Raw genomic sequence first — 19,995 nt, forward strand, 5'->3', positions numbered from 1 at the left:
AGCCTTCCTCTGCCCCACTCAACCTGACCGATTGGCGGCAGCATTGCCCTTTGGACTGCATGCTGTGCTCTCAGTTCAGGCATTCAATTTGTTAGCTTGAAATATGGGGGGAGACTGGTCTAAACCAGGATAATGACATTGCAAGGCATTTTGACTGCCTCCACCAGTGCCTGCTCTATGGATAACTTCATTAAGGAGATTGTACAACATGCCCAGTCGTCCAACTGTTTCGTAGTCCACTAAAACACTCATTAGTTTGCAGTCTGTGCCCGAGGGATGAAAAGCTGTGGAACACATGGCAGCACTTCATTGCCTCTGCATTGCTTGAGTAGGCAGATGAGCTAGAAGCCTGAACTGTCTCAGCTACAGAGGAATGGTCACTTTATAAAAGGTGTCCCTAATGCGTGGCTGCTTCCCTCGCCCACCCCCACCACCTCGCATGTGCTTCTGTGCTACCTTCAACCGCAGAGCAGTCTTTGCGCCCCCCAACCCCGTAACATTCGCCTCAATCTTTAAGTCTAACAGGCGTCCCTCGCGTGCACTCCGCAACGTTACTGTGCGCTCACCTCCAAGTTCCCCTCAAAGTGCAGCCTGTCAAGTGCATGCTGTTGTGAAAGGTGTCAGCGTGCAATTAAGCCGGCGTGGGCAGACGTTCCAGTGGGGGGGGAGATGTGTGCCCCGGGCTAGCCTTATAATGATATGCTGATGTATTACAAGAGGTTCCTGACATCCGATGGCAGGAAACATGGCTCGCCATCAATGGACTGAGCGGACGATCACAAACTGGTTTCCTGACGTTGTAAGATGTTTTTTGGCCTTCTCACCATATTGTCCGCTTATGCCATCGAACACGCCCAGCACCAGCGGGCACAGAAGATTTCATCGATAGTGTATTAGTTAGTGTTTAAAACAGACACTGCTTTTACGGAAAAGGATTTGGAAAACATTTTCTTATCAGTATGTGAAAATAGCAAGTCAAAAGGATTCACTGCGTGATTACACATTTTGCATCTTGGGGAAAAGAACATTCTGTGCTGAATTTTCCCCCCGTCAGGGGAGGTTGTGCAGGGTTGGGCGGGAGTGAGCACAAACCCGATTGGCACCCCCGATCGGGTGTGTGCCGCCATTTTACTTGGGTGGGCCAATTAAGGCCCGCCAATGTGTGATGCACAGTGGTGCCTCAGGGAGATTTGTTTAAGGTTCAAACATTTAAATAAAGAATTGAAAATATTTTAAAACAAGTCCCCTCATGTGACAGTGTCACATGAGCTGGGACATGTCAAGGAACATTAAACAAAAAATTAATTTAATTTATAAACACGTCATGAAACCTCATCCCGTTTGTGGATGGGGTTCCATGAAAAATGCGGAGGCCGCCTGGGCTCTTCGCTTGCCCACCAACCTTAAGGTTGGACGGGTATCTCATTTAGTTTGTTTTAAAAAGGGCTTAATAGGCCTTTGACAGTTTGGCTGCGCGCCCGCCGAATTGAAAATCTAAATGACACGCGGTAACATCGGGATGCCCACCCGATGTCACCACGAGCCATTTTATGCGTCGGCAAGTGGGCCCCGCTCCCACTCGCCAACTGGAAAATTCTCCCTGCTGCAAAGAGAAAATGGTTTATCAAATACTTATTGTGAACATGTTAAGATGAAATGAGAGTGATGCTGCCCCCTACATGATAGTGTCTATCTTGCTTTGGAATGCCGTGACATCACAGGGCAGAATTTTGCCGTTGGTGAGCAGGGGGCGGGGCCTGCTCGTTGATGCATAAAATGACGCGGGATGACGTTGGGCGGAACCCTCGATGTCATCCCGGTCCATTTAAATTTTCAGGAAGGTGGGCCCACAGCAAAATCAGCTGCGGGCCCATCGACCTGTCAGTGGCTAATTGAGGCCATTGACAGGATCAATTATACAATTAAAGGACCTGCCCGTTCAACCTTAAGGTTAGCGGGTAGGCCAGGAGCCCTGGCAGGCAATAGAAAAAACATGAAACCTCATCCACTGGCGGGATGAGGTTTCATGTAGGGTTTATAAAAGGTTAATAAACTTATTATGTAAATTATGAACATGTCCCATCTCATGTGACATTGTCACATGAGGGTGACATGTTAAGGAATTTTTTTCTCTATTTTTCATATTTTTAAAAGTGTCAGCGACCTCTCTGAGACAGCACTTAGCCTCAGGGAGATGTGCGCTCTTTCATGCGCATGTGAAAAAGAGAGCACTCTTGCTTTTGGGGAATTCCACCCCCCCCAGCACAGGAAGCGCATGGTGTTTCCTGCCGGATGTCACACTGGGCGGGCCTTAATTGGCCCGCCCATGTAAAATGGCGGCGGAGCCCACTTCACCGGTGGGGATCGGCTCACCGCCAGCCGGAGATTGGCTCGGGCCCGCCCACCCGCCCGCCCGACAGGCAGAAAATTCTGCCCATACTGCTTTTGCCTGGTGGAAGTCACGGTGAGTCATGAGTGGGTGGTTGGTAGAGGAGGGAGGAGTCTGAAACATAATATATCGATCAGATAAAAAGGGGGAATAATGATAGAAAAACAGGCTTGGAAAATTAAAACTTAACTTTTTTGTTAAAAAAATTTCACCCAGTTATTATTAGATAATTCATTATACATTAAATTCAGTATGTGGGGCACACATTTAATTGAAATTTCATATAAGCACATGCAAGATTCTTGTAGGTTGTTATTGTGTGAAGTATTTTCATTGTTAAAGGTGTCATGCTATGTGACACACAGTACCTGAACTGTGCATTAAGTGTCAAAACAGAAAATGCTGGGAAAACTCAGCAGGTCTGGCAGCATCTATGGAGAGGCAAACATAGAGTTAACATTTCAAGTCTAATATGATTCTTCTTCAGAACTGAGAGATAGAAATGTGATGGGTTTTATGCTGTTGAGAAAGGGGGGAGGGGCAGGTAGAGCAAAACAGAGAGTCAGGGATAGGCTGGAGGGCAGGCGAGATTAAATAACAAAGATATCGTGGAACACAAGTCAAAAGGAGTGGTAATGATAGTTTTAAAGACTAAAGTTTTGGTCCAGAGTAGGTCCAGATTAGGAGTATAAAGGTCAGCACTGTCTGAAAGCAAAATAGCAGAATGTGTTAATTGCACAAAAAGGGTCAGTGCTATCTGAAAGCAAAAACATGAGAACAAGATACAGACTGGCATTTGGGGGAAAAAATACAAAATGGAGGCCAGAGTTCTCCAGGTTCCGTCCTCCATTTTGAATTTTTTTTACATAAAGCCCATTACTTTTTTACCTCTCTCCAGTTCCAAAGAAGAGTTATATTGGATTCAAAATGTTAACTCTGTTTCTTTCTCCACAGTTGCTTCCGGGCCTTCTGAGATTTTCCAGCATTCACTGTATTTTGCTTTTATTTTTTGTATAGTAAGTATATCATCCTCGACGTATAATTTTGTCAGTAGGGTCCCTGCAGTCCAAATGCTCATTTGAGATTTTTTTCAGTAAAGAATATTTTTATGCTGAATATAAGGACTCAAATATGGCTAAATAATCTATAATGTATATTTCATAATAACATGATTACATTTCTCAACTTGATCATTTTGTCTCTTTTAATGCTTTTAATGCTTTTCTTGAAGCCTCCAGTCTTGCCCCCAAAACTGGATTTGCACAATATTTTTGTGCAGAACCATGACCCTGAGTTAAATTTGGACCCTGGAAGCTACAGATGCGTGGTGTTCCTAAGTTTTCGGATTGCACCTTCATTTCATTTCTTCCATTGATGCGAGCTCTGAGCAGTTTCAATATAATAGCTTTTCTTCATATATGTTTTAAAAACAAGCTGACAAATTTGAAAAGCTTGACAGAGGAAAAACTTAGAGGGTGGAATTTTATGTGCCCTCCCTCCCCGCAGCAGCGGACAGAGGGAGGGTTCCCTCCTGTTTGGATGCCCTGTGTCTAATGAAGGCCCCTACCAAAATAGTCCGCAATCCCATGTGTTGTCCAATGCACTGCTGAAGTTGGCACCTTCATCCTCTTGCTAAGACCTATCAGTCTGGCCTTGGTGAAAACCTGGACAAATCAGGCAAAATTTAATCCAGGTGAGGGGGGTCTCGCCCGCCGGCTAGAAAGCTAGTGAGAGCTCCACATTTCCTCCATTGGGGAAGACCTACTGTATTAACTGCTGTTCAGGTGCTTAAGTGGCCAACGGCCGGCCTTCTCTAGGATCAAGGATCCTAAGGGTGTAAATCTTGCCCACTGAGAGCTACAGGCCAATCAGAGGTCAGCAGCTCCTCATTATTGTCTGGGGGAGCGGCACTAGTTCCTGGCAACCCACCAGAAGCCCAGGATCAGCGAGGGACCCAGGCCACAGGTGAGTGAGGGTGGGATGGGTTTACAGGGAGGGGTTTGCTGGTTGAGGGGGGCAGGGGTTTCAGAAGAAAGGGCAGTAGAGTGGCTCTCAGCAGGCTCTTCTCTTCCTGTTAGTGGGTCTCTCGATCAGTACCTTTGAAGGAGGGGCAGACCCTTGGAGCCCACAAGCAAATTTGATAGGGTTTGCTTTGTAGGTTTTCCCTGTGTTCACCAGAAGATGACGAGGATAAAAGCCAAAAGAAAAGTCAAGCAAAAGAAACAGTAGAAAATAGAAGGAGGGACATAAAGCAGGAGAGAAGAGACAGAGAGAGAGAAACATCAACATGAACGCAGCAGGGACTGAACTTTTCCTGTGACTTATAGGGATCCATTTTGATAATTTTACCCTCCTGTTGGTGAGATCAAAATTGTTAAAGAAAGACTTGCAACAGGATTGGCCTGTTCCCATTTCGACCTGGGCAGAAAAAATGGTTGGCCAGGGCTCCCGCTGGGAAAATTAACTTATGCAAATTCATGTCTTATGACAAACATAGGTCCCTGATGCCATTTTAAAATTTCAATTGACAGTACACCCAGTGGAATTCCAGAGAGAGCAGCTTAACCAGCTGTGTTTAAGGCCATTTTGAAAATATTAAAAATAAGTTTATTTAGAAAGCTGGAGCATAAACGTTTAACAGTCATACAAAATGTCTCCACTAATATTTTACTAAAGACTTAACCAATTTATTCTCATGTAATTTTATATTTAAAATGTCATTGCCTATTCTTTATCAGTCTTCAACATATTTTAAAAGGTCTCTGCATGTTTATAATTCTGCATTTGTCTATGTAAAAGTCACGATGGGAGCGACTGTTAACTAATGGACAGAGAGCAGGAGGGATAAAAGCCTTAGCAACTGTAGTAAAAGACAAGGTTCATTTTAATAGTCGAAGCCTATTAACATTCCGCTAGCCAGCTGCTCACCAAAAAAGGCACCCAGAGGCGGTTCACCATAATTTGGTCCTGCAAGAATTGCACTAGTCTGACAGTCAGGATAAGTCATCGATGGGGATGAGGTGCGATGATTTAATTTGAAGGAGCACTTCTGCTCCTCCAGACTCCACGAAGATAAGTTTTAAACTTACCTGACTGATCTCCACTGTGGATGCTCTGCTCAGTAGCCAATCAAAATTGCATCAGGGTCTTACCGACACCATATGATCCTGATTTAAATTTATTCATAGGGTTCCTGCCTGAGTCTGGCAGGTGCCTCAATCACCCAAGAAAACGGTGGAGCAAAATGGTTGCCAAGTGGGAAAAGTGTATTAAGGCCATTACTTGGATTTTAATTGAGAGGTGTGGTAAAATGTCATTAAAAAGTATAATTTGTTTTTAAAGCTTGCTGCTTAAAAACACAGAAAGGAGTCTGGACCAAATTTTCCCTCCAATTTGCCGTAATGCCCTATCATATGGTTCCTTGCATTTGCTCATAACTCAGTACTGAGGGATTCTGCCGAGTTTGGGAACTTCTGACTCTGCTCCTGCCTATAAGGTGAGCATTTGGCACAAGCCTGGTATTCCTCACCATTCAAGGCTACATTTATCATTAATGTAGCTGCAAAAAGTTACAATGGGGAGAGTGGGAATTACTTCACAGAATACAAGATCACCAGTAATCTTCTAGAGAAATACATATTTCTACTGGATAGCATATACGTTAAATTGAAAATTCCAAGATCCCTTCTGGATATGTACTCACCAAGAAGGCACATAGCATGTAGAAACTAACAAAGTAGAAGAAAGCAAAATAGGTTCCACAGTTAGGTTCCGGCTCATGGAATGCTGATTCTTTCTCACAACGTTTTCCTGGGAGACAGGATAACATGATTTCCTGCCAGGCCTCACCTGTAGCACATCTGAAAATGAAAATCAGATATGGTAATTTGTTCCATTAAAGAACCATGAATAATACGACTATAGTTTAAGTGGTATACGCAAGGTATGCTATATTCCAGTATATATTTGGAAAGAATGACAAAAAACAGTAAAATATATCTTGAAAATACTGTGAAACAACTTCATTGCTGCTCACCATGGTTGAAAGTAAACATACAAAAACAGATGAATGAGTTGATAAACCCCTCCAAAATCTTCCTCTGTATTTTTTATTATATGTTCTTAATTTGTGGAATAGTTTGTGAAATATATCGCCGTTCCTTCACTGTCACTGGGTCAAAATCCTGGAACTCCCTTCCTAACAGTGCTGTGGGTGTACCTACACCACATGGACTGCAGCGGTTCAAGAAGGCAGCTCACCACCACCTACTCAAGGGCAACATATGGCAGATGAAATTTAATGCAGAGAAGTGTGAAGTAATGTATTGTGATAGGAAGAAGGAGGACGAGCAATATAAAATAAAGGATACAATTCTATGTTCAGTGTAGGAGAATCTGTGGGAGTATGTGTATGAGTTGTTGAACATGGCAGGGCAGGCTTAGGAAGTGGTTAATAAATCATAATGAATAAAGAATAACACCACCTGCAAGTTCCCCTCCACACCGCACTGACTTGGAACTATATTGCTGTTCCTTCACTGTCACTGGATCAAAAGCCTGGAACTCCCTTCCTAACAGCACTGTGGGTGTATCTACACTAAATAGACTGCAGTGGTTCAAGAAGCTGGCTCCCTACCACCTTCTCAAAGGCAATTAGAAATGGGTAACAAATGCTGGTCTCATCAGCATGTTCACATCCCATGAATGAACAGAAAAAAAAGTACGGGATCCTGGGCTTTATATATAGAGGCATGACGTACAAAAGCAAGAAGTTTTAGTGAACATTTATAAAACAATGGTTCAGCCTCAATTAAAGTATTGTGTCCAAATTCTGGGCAGCATACTTTAGGAAGGATGTGGATACATTAGAGAGAGTGCAGAAAAGATTTATGGGAATGGTTCCAAGGATGAGAGACTTCAATTAAGTGAATGGATCAGAGAAGCTGGGGCTGTTCTCCTTAGAGAGGAGAAGGTTGAGAGGAGATTTGACAGAGGTGTTCCAAGTCATGAGGAGTCTGAACAGGTTAGATAGGGAGTAAATATATGGTGGAAGGATAAAGAACCAGAGGACACCAATTTAAGGTGAATGGCAAAAGAGTCAACGGTGACATGAGGAAAAGCTTTTTTATACTGCATGTGGTTAGGTTTAGGAATGCACTGCCTGAGACTGTGGTGATGAAAAATTCAGCTGTGGTTTTCAAAAGGGAATTGTATTTTTATCTGAAGAGAAAAATTTTGCAGGGCCACAGGGAAAGGGTGGCTGGGTTTGCTGGGTTGCTCTTGCAGAGAGATGTTACAGACATGAAGGGCTGAGGGGCCTCCTTCTGTGCTCACCGTTCCATGATTCTCTTCTATACTGTTACTGGATTGGAGTACACCACCCTCACAACCTATCCAGACTGTGCAGCATTATCTAGGTAAAACATAATGGTCCCAGAATTAAATGGACTGTTATCCTGATAGTTGCGCTGAGATTCCAACACTGGCCCCTACTGAAATTGGCATAGACATTGAGAGTATACCTCATTTAACAGGAAGGGCCATGGAATTGGTGACAAGGAAACAGAGTTTCTGATGTAGGCCAAAGACAATGGGAAGAATTTTCTGTACCTGCTGGCATCGGGAGCCATGGTGGGCATGGGCGGACAATATGTGGTAAGGCCAAAAATCGGTTTCACGACATCGTTAAACCAGTTTGCAATTATCCGCTCTGCCTGTCAAAGGCAGACCATGTCTCCCACTACCACACATCGGGAACTTCATTGTAATACACCTGCATATCATTATAAGCTCAGCTCGTCGGAACCATCTCCCACGTTGGATCATTCAGGCACTTTGGCGTGATTGACATGCTTCACAACTGAACATAAGCGATGTGCCCTTGGTGAGCTGCACTTCACTTGGAGCTGAGAGGCTTGTTTGTCTACATTGCTTTGGGCAGCACTCAAGGTCACCAGCGCCAGACTTCGCAGGCAGCACCACGTCACTTTCAGGGGGGCTCACCGGCAGGTCTCTACTTATACGACCAACCATAAGGTAGGGGTGGCTTTTCAATGGTTGCAGGGCTATGGCTTGCTTGGGGAAAGGGCAGAAGTGGCCTCATGGAAGGGAAGAGGCTGCAGGGCTAGGCATTAGTAGGTAATGGGGGTATCCCAAGGTGTGTGTGGTGACACATGTTGATCCGTGCGAGTGGCCTCAAGAGGGTGAGGGCTGAGGAGGCAGTCTCTAGATGGAGATATGAGGCTCTGTGTGAGAAAGTGAGTGGTGATGTCTCTTGAGCTGGCAGCCAGTGAGATGCCAGTGAATGTGTGATGGGCTTGTGATTGTGTGAGTTTGGAGTGATGAGGTTGTTGCCTTTCCCTGGGGACATGGATGAGATCATTCATCGTTCTGCACTGAATGAAAACCTCTTCTATGCAGCACTGGCACTGACTACCACTGCCACCGTCTCCACCTCCCAAACTGGAGTGGTGAAAATGAAGGGCCTCCTGTGGCCAGAGCAGGGGTAGACGGCATCACGGTGAGCTCCAACGGTGTCCAAAGGGCTGCCAAGAATATGTCACTGAATCAGGGGGCCGCAGTCTTCTTGCATTTCGGGGCCATGACTTCAGTGCGGCATTCCTGGGCTGGAGGTACTGAGAAGTGTGCATGCAGTTATACTTTAAATATGGTGCCCGGTGTGCGGAAGTAATGAGGTGATGGCATGATGGGTGAATCAGAGGCTGCACACCAGTGAAAGTGTGTTTCCCAGGAATGCAGGATTAATGTGGCGGGATTGGGATGATATGGCGCAAAAAACCCACCACTGTGGCCAGTGGGTATAATATCCCTTTTCTGCCTGCTACTACACTAAGTGCAAATCTGGGACGATTCCGCCCAATGTCTTCAGTCTTCCCAATGTTCCACCAGTGGAAATTGTGACTCATCAAAGACTTAAAAAAGGACAAGCAGTATGACATAGGTAATGGAAAAAAAGAGCTGGTTATCATTGGCATACACATAAAACCTGCCCATGTAGGCAAGATTTCCTTGTGGACTTCGGGACCCTGATATCAGGAACAAATGGAGATCTCAAGCCCACACTTGCTGGCAGCCAGACAAAAGTTGCAATATTCCCAGAGGCACTTATTGACTGCCTCTGCGTTAGTTATCCTATTAAGGATGGCAGGCATTGCTGGGCCGCTGGCCCAAATAGAAAATTGGCATCTCAAGTCTCAACAGCCCCACCAGGAGAGGTGGGTGCTGCTGAGGCAGGTAGGAGGGCCCAAGGATGCCTCAACACTGAGGCACCATTGGAGGTGTAAATTTAAGTTAACAATGCACAGTGGGTAAGGCAGAAGGCCCTGATGAACAATGGGAAAACTTTTTATGGGGATCGTTGGAACTGTGGAGGCAGCTTTTCCTTTGGCAGGCATACAATGGGGCATGGACCTTCAGCTCCAATCACCTCCTACCTGCTGCAGGGAGTCCACCTCCATCAAGCTGGCAGCTTCCTCAAGCAGCAGGGGGCTGGTTTGCCACAGACAAAAGGCTGGCGAGCCTAAAAAGTAACCTTTACTTGGGGCCTTAAGTAAATTGGCAGCCCACCTCCATGGAGTGGATGTGACCTGCATCCTGGTCCATGCTTGTAAAACTTCCCCGCTGTTGGGAATGCGTTGGGGAGCTGTACTAACACAGCTCCTTGCTACTTTCATAGTCCCCTCGCCTCCAACCCCACTGGACAGAGAAATTTTTCCCTATGGCCTGAATTTTTCGCTTGTTGGGCGCATGCAATCGGTGGGCCCAGGAGTGGACGGGGAAGGGGCCCCCGACTGCGATCGGCCCCCGACCCCAGCTATTGCGAAACGTGCACTGAGAAAAGCTCAGCACTGTCAATGGGGGCAGGGGATTTAGTGTTACAACCAAATGTTGCAACTTCCAATTAATCTATTAGCGTACTGGTGCCCAACATTACTGGGTCAATAATCTCACCAAACACTTAAATGCCCAACAAAACAAGACTCATAAATTCAACACAAATTTTTAATGAGTCTCCTTCTGCGGATTTAGTGGATAAAAGAACCTCAATCGATGATCAACTCTCTCTCTTGTCCAGTGTCTAGTTAGTGTGTAGCTCTCTCTTGGTTGGTGTTTATTTGTATACAGAAGTGCATTTTATTCATCCCTAGCAACAGTTTGCTCATTCCTAGTAACCATGCACAATTTATTAATCTCTTGTAACTGTACTGTGATTTGTTCAATCCTAGTATTCATATTACAATTTATTCATCCCGAACAACCATGTCAGTTATCTGTAGTAAGTGTGCTGCAGTTTGTCCCTCCATAGTAACTGAGCTGGATACATAGCAACTGTGCTGAAGGTCAGTAACCATGCTGGTGATATTGAAAAGATCACCTCAGGTAGATAAGATCATAAAACAAGCTAATGAATACTGGATTTTATGATGCAAAGTCTGAACATAAAAGTTAAGATGTAATGATGTAAGATGTAATAATAGGGAATAGCATAATTAGAGGAATAGATATTGTTTACTGAAGCAAAGACAGAGAATCCTGAAGGCTGTGTTGCCTACCTGGTGCCAAGGTTAAGGACATCTCTTCTGGGCTAAAGAGGAACTTAGAGTGGGAGGGGAAGGATCCAGTTGTTGTGGTCCACGTAGGTACCAATAACACAGGTAGTACTAGGAAAGAGGTTCTGCTGAGGGACTACGAGCAGCTCCGGGCTAAATTAAAAAGCAGAACCATAAAGGTAATAATCTCTGGATGACTACCTGAGCCACATGAAAAATGGAATAGGGTAAATAAAATTAGAGAGGTAAATGCATGGCTCAAAGATTGGTATGGGAGAGATGGGTTCTGATTCATGGGGAACTGGCACCAGTGCTGGGAAAGGAGAAAGCTGTTCCATTGGGATGGGCTTCATTTGAACCATGCTGGGACTATTGTACTGGTGAATTGTATTACTAGGGTTGTAGATAGGGCTTTAAGCTAATTAGTTGGGAGGAGAGTTCAACTGAAGGGAAGTTTAGAAAATCAAAAGTAAATGAGAGAGCAGAGGTGCAGGGTAGTGAAGAGGTGAACGATAATCAAAGTGTGACAGGAAGGGACAGAAAGTATAAGCAGAAACGTGCAGCAGAAATTAGATCCAGAATGAGTAATAATGATAAAAAGCCAAAGCTTAAGGCTCTTTATCTGAATGCATGCAGCATTTGTAACAAGATAGATGAGTTGACGCATAGAAATAGACAAATAAAAATAAATGGATATCACTTTGTAACTATTACAGAGATGTGGTTGCAGGGTGACCAAGACGGGGAACTCAATATTCAAGGGTATTTGATATTCCAGAAAAATAGGCAAAAAGGAAAAGGAGGTGGAGTAGCTGTGTTAATAAAGGAAAGTATCAGTGCGGTGGTGAGTAGTGATATAGGTGCAAAGGATCGTGATGTGGAATCAGTTTGGGTGGGAACAAGGAATAGCAAGGGGAAGAAGTCACGGGTGGGAGTCACCTACAGGCCCACGAAGAGTTATCTCACTGTAGGACAAAGTAAACATTGGGAAATAATGGAGGAGTGTAAGAAGTGCGCTACAATTGTCATGGGTGAGTTTAATCTGCATATTGACTGGAAAAATCAGATTGGCAGGGGTAACATGGAAGGCGGATTTTTAGAGTGCATCAGGGATTGTTTCTTAGACCAATACGTTGCAGAACCTACCCGGGAACAGGCTACTTTAGGTCTAGTAATGTGTAATGAAGTAGGATTAATAAGAGATCTCATAGTTCAGGATCCTTCAGTGGGTAGCAATCACAACATGGTAGAATTTCAAATTCATTTTGAAGGCGAGCTACTTGGATCTCAAACCAATATTCTCAACTTAAATAAGGGCAATTACAGAGGCATGAAGAAAGAGTTCTCTAAAGCGGGCTGGGAAAATAGACTAAGGGGAAGGTCAGTGGATGAGCAGTGACAGACATTTAAGCAGATATTTCATAATGCTTAGCAAAAATTTATCCTGGTCAAAAAGAAAGACTTAATGAGATGGATGAACTACCTGTGGTTGACAAAGGCAGTCAAGGAGTGTATCCAATCAAAAACAAGGGCATACAAAGCGGCAAAAACTAGTTGTAGGTCAGAGGATTGGGAATTTTTTTAGGGACCAGCAGCGGTTGACTTAAAGCTAATAAAGAAGGAGAAAATTGATTATGGAAGTAAATTGGCAAGAAATATAAAAACAAACAGCAAGAGCTTCTAAAGGTATATAAAAAGAAATTGGGCGCGGGACCGGAGAATTGATAATGGGGAACAAGGAAATAGCAGATAATTTAAACCAATATTTTGCATCGGTTTTCATGGTGGAAGGCACTATAAACATTCCAAAGTTATCAGATAATCAAGGAGCTAATGGGAGGAAAGATCTTGTAACAGTCTCTGTCACGAGGGACAATGTATTTGAGAAACTAATGGGACTAAAGGCAGACAAGTCACCAGGACCTGATAGCATGCATCCAAGGATTTTAAAGGAAGTGGCTGAAGATATAGTGGAGGCATTGGTCGAAATATTCCAGGACTCACTGGATTCTGGGCGGGTCCTAGCGGATCAGAAACCACTAATGTGACACCCCGGTTCAAGAAGGGGGGGAGACAAAAAGCAGGAAACTATAGGCCAGTCAGCCTAACATCTGTTGTTGGGAAAATGCTGGAGTCCATTATTAAGGAAGAAATAGCAGGACGTTTAGAAAATCTTAACACAATCAAACAGAGTCATCATGGTTTTGTGAAAGGGAAATCACGTTTGACAAATTTGCTAGAGTTCTTTGAGGATATAACAAGCAGAATTGATGAAGGGGAACTGGTAGATATAGTGTATTTGGATTTCCAGAAGGCATTCGATAAGGTGCCACATAAAAGGTTATTGCACAAGACAAGAGCTCACAGTATTGGGGATAATGTATTAGCATGGATTGAGGATCAGTTAACACACAGAAGACGGAGTCGGGTGTTATGGGTCTTTTTCTGGTTGGAAAAACATAGCTAGTGGAGTGCCTCAAGGATCAGTCCTAGGGCCTCAATTATTTACTATCTATATAAATGACTTGGAGGAGGGGACAGAGTGTAATGTATCCACATTTTCTGATGATACAAATATAGATGGGGTGGCATGTTGTGATGAGGACATAAGGAATCTGCAAAGGGATATAGACAGGTTGAGTAAGTGGGCAAAAACTTGGCACATGGAGTTTAATGTAGCAAAGTGTGAGGTCATGCACTTTGGTAGGAAAAATCAAAAGGCAGATTGTTATTTAAATGGAGAGAGACTCCAAAATAGTGCAGCACAGTGGGATCTGGGTGTTCTTGTGCATGAAACACAAAGAGTTAGCATGCAGGTGCAGTTAGTAATTGAGAAGGCAAATGGAATTTTGGCCTGTATTGCTAGGGGGTTGGAGTTTAAAAATAGGGAAGTCTTGTTACAACTGTACAGGGTGTTGGTGAGGCCGCACCTGGAGTACTGTGTACAGTTTTGGTCCCTGTATTTAAGAAGGATGTACTGGCATTGGAGGCAGTTCAAAAGAGATTCACTTGGCTGGTTCCTGGGATGAAGGGTTTGACTTATCAAGAATGGCTAAACAGGTTAGGACTTTGCTCATTAGAGTTTAGAAGAATGAGGGGTGATCTTATTGAAATATACAAGATTCTGAGGGGGATTGATAGGGTAGATGCTGAGAAGATGTTTCCACAAGTGGGGGAATCTCGAACTAGGGGACATAGTTACAGAATAAAGGGACACTCATTAAAAAATGATATGCAAAGGAATTTCTTCTTTCAGAAGGTAGTGAATGTCTGGAATTCTCTACCTCAGCGAGTTGTGGAGGCTAGATCACTGAAAGTATTTAAAGAGGAGGTAGGTAGATTTTTGAAAAATTGGGGAGCTGAGGGCTATGAGGAGCAGGCACAAAAGAGGAGTTGAGGCCTGGGGGAGATCAGCCATGATGTTATTGAATGGTGCGGCAGGCTTGAGGGGCTTAAAGGCCTACTCCTGCTCCTATTTCTCATGTTCCTCATGTTCCTTATGATGGATCTATGTAAGGCCACAATTGGAGTACTGTATGTTTTTTTGAGCTTTTCACTATTAGATGTTGAAGGAATAGAGAGGTTACAAGGTAAATAGGATGCAATCTGGCTTGAGGAAATAGAAACATCAAAAAAGACTTGAAAGAGCCTTAGTCCATATACTTAAATGTCACTCTCTGAATTTTTTAGGAGATATATTTCAGTTTATTTTTAATGGTCTTGTCAATATTTCCTCTGCCTAATCCCTGCAATGGAGCACTTCACTAGCATGAAGAACTGCCAAAAGGTTCCAAATAAGACATATGGAATTATGTATGAGAAAAGGCTGCAATGCAACTGCATAGCACACTGATGTGCCAAATAGTGATAAAGATGTAAGGAGCTAGGCTTTTTCCAATAATGGGACAGGAAAAACTGTAGGGAAAATCAACCTGGATTGTTGCCAGATATCTGCTAATGAATGATTAAAGAGGAACAATGGCAGAACTTGAATAGTAAGAGGACTCCTGGTTTTCATTCAAGAAATAGTTTATAGTCAAGGAGGAATTTTGGATTAGAAGAAATTAAAGCCAGCAATTCAACTTTTTCTGGGATTTTAATACACTAATAATATAATTCTAATGCTCTAATAATACAATTACTAGCCTTATTTTCTTTTTCAGGTGCTTTTAACATTCTTGAAACTCAGGTACACATACAAGGAATTTGTGATGAACTATTTGTCCAGACAATAGGTAAAGTTGAGCGATATTTCACTTTGATACACCGAAATAAACAAAAAAGTACTAGATTGGATTAAAAGGCTGTAATCTAATCAAGCAGTTCAGATGGGTTCTACATTGAGTAATGGCTATCTGGGATTAATTACAGGATAGAATGTAATTCAGGGTTTAGAATAAGAGTTAACCAGGACTATTTACAAGCCTATAATTTATTTGAGGGGCTCACATGTTGCCATTTATTTGTCACCAGAATCTTGCTATTTTGTTGCCTGCCACACAACAATTTTCTTATTTCTGGATTTATTTGTTATTAATTAAAATGTCTTGTGAATTAATGAAGTTTGTTTGCAAAAGTTCACAGAAGAGAGGGTTGATGCTGGCTTATTTTTTTAAAGATGTAGATGGCTAAAAGAATCTAGGAACTCATAGAATACCGGCTGCTAAAGGACCTGACAGAGTACTGGGCTACTATGAATGGAATTTGCCACCTCTAACATCACATCCAATATTATATCAGAACTTAAAAGTCAATATTACTGTTAATGAGATTAATATTTTCTTGTTATGTGGCAGCTCCCCCCAAAATACTATTTCTAACTTTTACTCTAATCCTAATTTGGACTAGTCTGACCAAGAGGCTAGACACGAACCTGTCTTCAAGATTTTGTGCCAGTGATGTTCCATCACGAGTAAATGGGATACTATCAAGTGCACGAGTGGCCCTGGTAGGAATTCTATTTTATTCCTATTCTGCTCTCAACTCGATTAACTGTATGAGGGATCATGTTGGTGAAGCCACACATATAACACTGCTGAGCTGTACTAATCATTGTTTATCTCCTTTCTTTATCTGGAGGAAATTTTGACTTTCTCAGCCCACAGGGAGCAGCTGGATGGGGATAGTGAGGGTACAGTGCAGGAAACCTAAAAGTTGGATTCCTTGCCTGTAAGCTGGCCTGATCTACATGTTTGGTTTCCACTTGGGTGGGGAGTAGCGGAGTAGTCCGGAGGAGTAGTCCTAACTGGAGCGGGGGAAGAGGTGGCAATCTCTGAAGGTGCGTGGATTGATCCCATGGACGATCAATCCTAGGGTTGGGAATGGGGGTGACCTGTTCCCAGTGTTGTGGGGGGTGGGGTGGGAGGGGGAGTTTAAAGATCAGAGGCCTAAGGGATTGAGGCTGGGAAGGGGGAGATCTGAGGCCTTGCAGGGAGTGGTGGTGGATGGTGAAAGGGCAGGGCGAGAGGAGGAGACTGGAGTCTTCTGAGGGAGGTTGGATGTCTTGTTGGGGACATTGGGGAAAGTGGGGGAGAAGGTCAGAAGGGTGGGGTAATGTCCAATTGCAGGAAGTTGGGACAGGGAGGCATGTCAGATACGGTGGTGAAGAGTAAAGACTTACCTCCTGATACAGCAGTCCCTCTTGGGACGGGTTTCCCAAAGTTCAGGAAATCCAGCAGGCCAGGGTTAAATTTCAAATAGTGACACACAGGCTCATTATAACATGTAAAATGTCAAGCTGCTTCCTGGTAGTGGATAGTTTGGGGGTCAGGCTTCAGACTTTTAACATTTTAATCCCTCCAGGAAAACCAAAGCCCAGTTTGGGTTAAAATTTCCCTCTGTCAGCTCACGTGTTATGGTCCTTATACCCACCAGGTGGGGCTGTTGGTCTTTGTTGCAGATTCCAGGAGACTCTGAGTCACTGTTTACAGTAAATTCGTTCAAGATACACTGCATGTCAGTTACTAGGAAACTTAACATTTACTCAGGTGTTGATTTCTCTATCTCCTATGTTCTACCAGAACAAATCATTAAACGTAGCAATGCAACTTAACAAGGTCGTTAAACAAAAAATGAAAAAAAAAATCCACAGCAGTTCATCTCTAGGTTGAAACCCTGAGAAGTTGGGCATGAAATTCAGATCTGTAACACTACTGTAACTGCACTTTGGAAGCCAGAGGCTCTCTGAGTGGACTCTGGCCCCTTCCAATATGGTGCTCCATACTGGTAAAGATGCTTGTATGATCTTGTCAGATCGTGCTGCCAAATAGCTATACTAGCTGATTTGATGCTCAATATACAAACTTGGACCATAGAGGTCCATTTGATATATTTGATTGCCACTTGCTAAAAAACATTCATAAAGCTGCAAGAGGGATCCACCACTAACATCATTTAAAGTACCAGAGACCCAACTTGTAGCATAGTCAATTTACACTAATTCCTGCTACTGTAAAGTCTCTGGAAGTGTTTTTGGAAATGTTTTGGTGAGTTTCTGAATTTGGCAGGGAGTGTTGCTGCATTCTCAGAGGGAGGGCAGAGGATTTAGTGGCTTGTCATCACAAAGCTGAAAGAGGTATGGTGGATGGAGTGGTAGTGCCTCTGGATTTGCAGTATGACAGGGCAATGGAGCAGAGTCTACAGAGAAGGCATGCTCTGCGCAATGCCCTCAGCCATGTTGGTGTTGGATTCAGTGTTCCCCTGTATGTCACCCTCATCAGAGTCCCCTTTAGCAGAACTCGTCTGCAATCTTGCCCTCTGGTGAGTTGGCACTTGAACTATCCTTTCTCACTGGCCTGGCTGTGGCCTACTCATACCCACCACATGAAGGCACCAACTCTGTACTAGCCTCTAAGGTACATGCAATGTCAGTGTCTGAGCTGGTAGCTACGAGTCTCAAATCAGACGACGCAGCATCTTCATCAGTTTTGTGGTGTTACTCCTCTCTTTCTCCTGGGTCTGATGTGGCTGGGCTGGTGGCAATTCTTGGGCATCTGAAAGCAGAAAATCCGAAAGTGGATGGCTGGGGTGAGGGAAGGAGGTTGGGGAGGTCCATGGTCACCCCATCAGCAGCTTGCACACTATGTCAAACAGCAGGATGAGAGTAAGCTGAGAGTTGAGCAGGGGCATAATACAGGAAAATCCTCAATGTTTTTGGCTGTGTCGGATGCCATGAGCTCTGTCACAGCCAGCTCCAAGATGCAGAGAACCATCTCCTCCATAGGAGGAGATGCAGGTATCCTTATTTTCCACTAGTTCTGCTGTGCTCCCTTCTATTGTTGCCACCTTGCCCTGCAAAAGAGAAGGCAGAATGACAGTGATTGAATAGCACTTTGTTTGGGTGATGTGCTTGCCACAGCTGAATAGCTGGAGGTATGTGGAGGCAACAAGACGTGGCTGTGAGGCCAACATCATCGGAATGCATGTGAGGGTGAAGTGGAGTAGCTGGATGTTCAGCATAAGTCCTGAGTGCCAGGGACTGCTGCTGGGTGAGTGACCTGGATGCAATGCATTGGTCAGCAGGAGAGGTTGGGGTGCAGTGGATATGGGATGTCATGCAAAGATAGATTCACTGACCTTGACCATTTGGATGAGGTCAGTAGACTCTTGTGACTCTGCTGCCAAGTCCTTGGGGCCAGACTCCTCGCATTGACCTCGTTCGTCAACTACTCCCAATCCTTTCCGAGCTTGGTCGAAGGCCTCCTGCTCTCCCACCCAAACCTGGGGAAGCATGGCCTCTCTCCTCCTGTGCACCTCCATGATTAAGGCCTCAAGTACCACAGCCATGAGTCCTCTCTCTGTCTTGGTGTTTCATTTTCTATGTTAAGAATTGCAGCGTTCAGCAGCAGACTCCTGTGATTCAATATGGCTATTCTTTGGGAAGGATAGACTTCCTTTAAAGAGTATGCTGGCTGCACCACATGGCTTCTTGACTCACTGCTGAGCGCTTAAACAGCCAGCAGCACGAGCCTTACTCAACCACGTGCTACAATCATGCCAACGGAAGGCAGCACAAGTTTGTGAGTTGCTTCTCTCAATGGGTCATACCCAAACTTTGGCTCACTATAAACATGTATACTAGCTTGATTAGATCACACTTAGGGAGTACTGTGCACAGTTCTGGTCTCCGCATTATAAAAAGGATATAGAAGCATTGGAGAAGTTGAAAAAAAGATTCACAAGGATGATACCAGAACTGAGAGGTTATAATTATCAGGTAAGATTAAACAGGCTGTGCCTTTTTATTTAGGAAAGAGAAGGCTGAAGCAGTTGCCTAATAGAGGTTATGAAAATTATGAAGAGGTTTGATAGTTTAAACATAGAGATGTTTCCACTTGTGGGGAGTCCAAAACTAGAGGCCATAAATATATGCTAGTCACTCATAAACTAATAATTGGAGTGTACAAGATCCTGAATGGCCTTGATAAGGTGGACATCAAAAGGATGTTTCCTTGTGTGGGTGAGCTGAGAACTAGGGGGCATTGTTTTAAAATTAGGACAGACATGAGGAGAAATTTTTTCTCTCACAGGGTTGTGCAGCTTTGGAACTCTGCCTCAGAAGGCAGTGGAAGTGGTGTTAGGCAAGGGAATCAAAGGTTATTAGGGGTAGATGTGAATGTGGAGATCGAAACACAAGAAGATCAGCCATGATCTTAGTGAATGGCGGAGGAGGCTCGAGGGGCCGAATGGTCTACTCCTATTCCTTTTCCTTATGTAAAATCTTATATAATAAGGAATTCAGGAGAAACTTCTTTAGCCAGACAATGGTTAGAGTGTGGTGCTACCAGTTGATGTGAGTAACATAGATACATGTAATGCAACTAGGTAAGTACATGAGAAAGAATGGAATAGAAGGATTTGCTGATAGGGTTAGATCAAAAAGGTAGGAGGAGGCTTGTGTGGAACATAAACAATGGCATAGAACAGTTGGGCTGAATGGCCTTTTTGTTGCTTTAAATTCTAGATAACTCTATATTCACTGGTCCGTAATGCACTTTACGGTTTCTATAAAGTGAGAGCCTACTTAACAGGGTTTAA

At 43.8% G+C, this 19,995-nt stretch overlaps 1 protein-coding gene across 1 annotated transcript in view; it reads right to left on the reverse strand.

Moving 5' to 3' along the window:
- The window catches only part of cacna1c (calcium channel, voltage-dependent, L type, alpha 1C subunit), a 1,373,114-nt gene that overhangs the window by 170,229 nt on the left and 1,182,890 nt on the right, over positions 1–19,995 (reverse strand). Inside the window, exon 35 of the mRNA XM_041215565.1 lies at positions 6,093–6,249. Coding sequence (XP_041071499.1) covers positions 6,093–6,249 — 157 coding nt within the window. The remainder of the gene's footprint in view (positions 1–6,092; positions 6,250–19,995) is intronic.

This window comes from Carcharodon carcharias, chromosome 21, assembly GCF_017639515.1.
Source record: "Carcharodon carcharias isolate sCarCar2 chromosome 21, sCarCar2.pri, whole genome shotgun sequence".
Lineage (NCBI taxonomy): Eukaryota > Metazoa > Chordata > Chondrichthyes > Lamniformes > Lamnidae > Carcharodon > Carcharodon carcharias.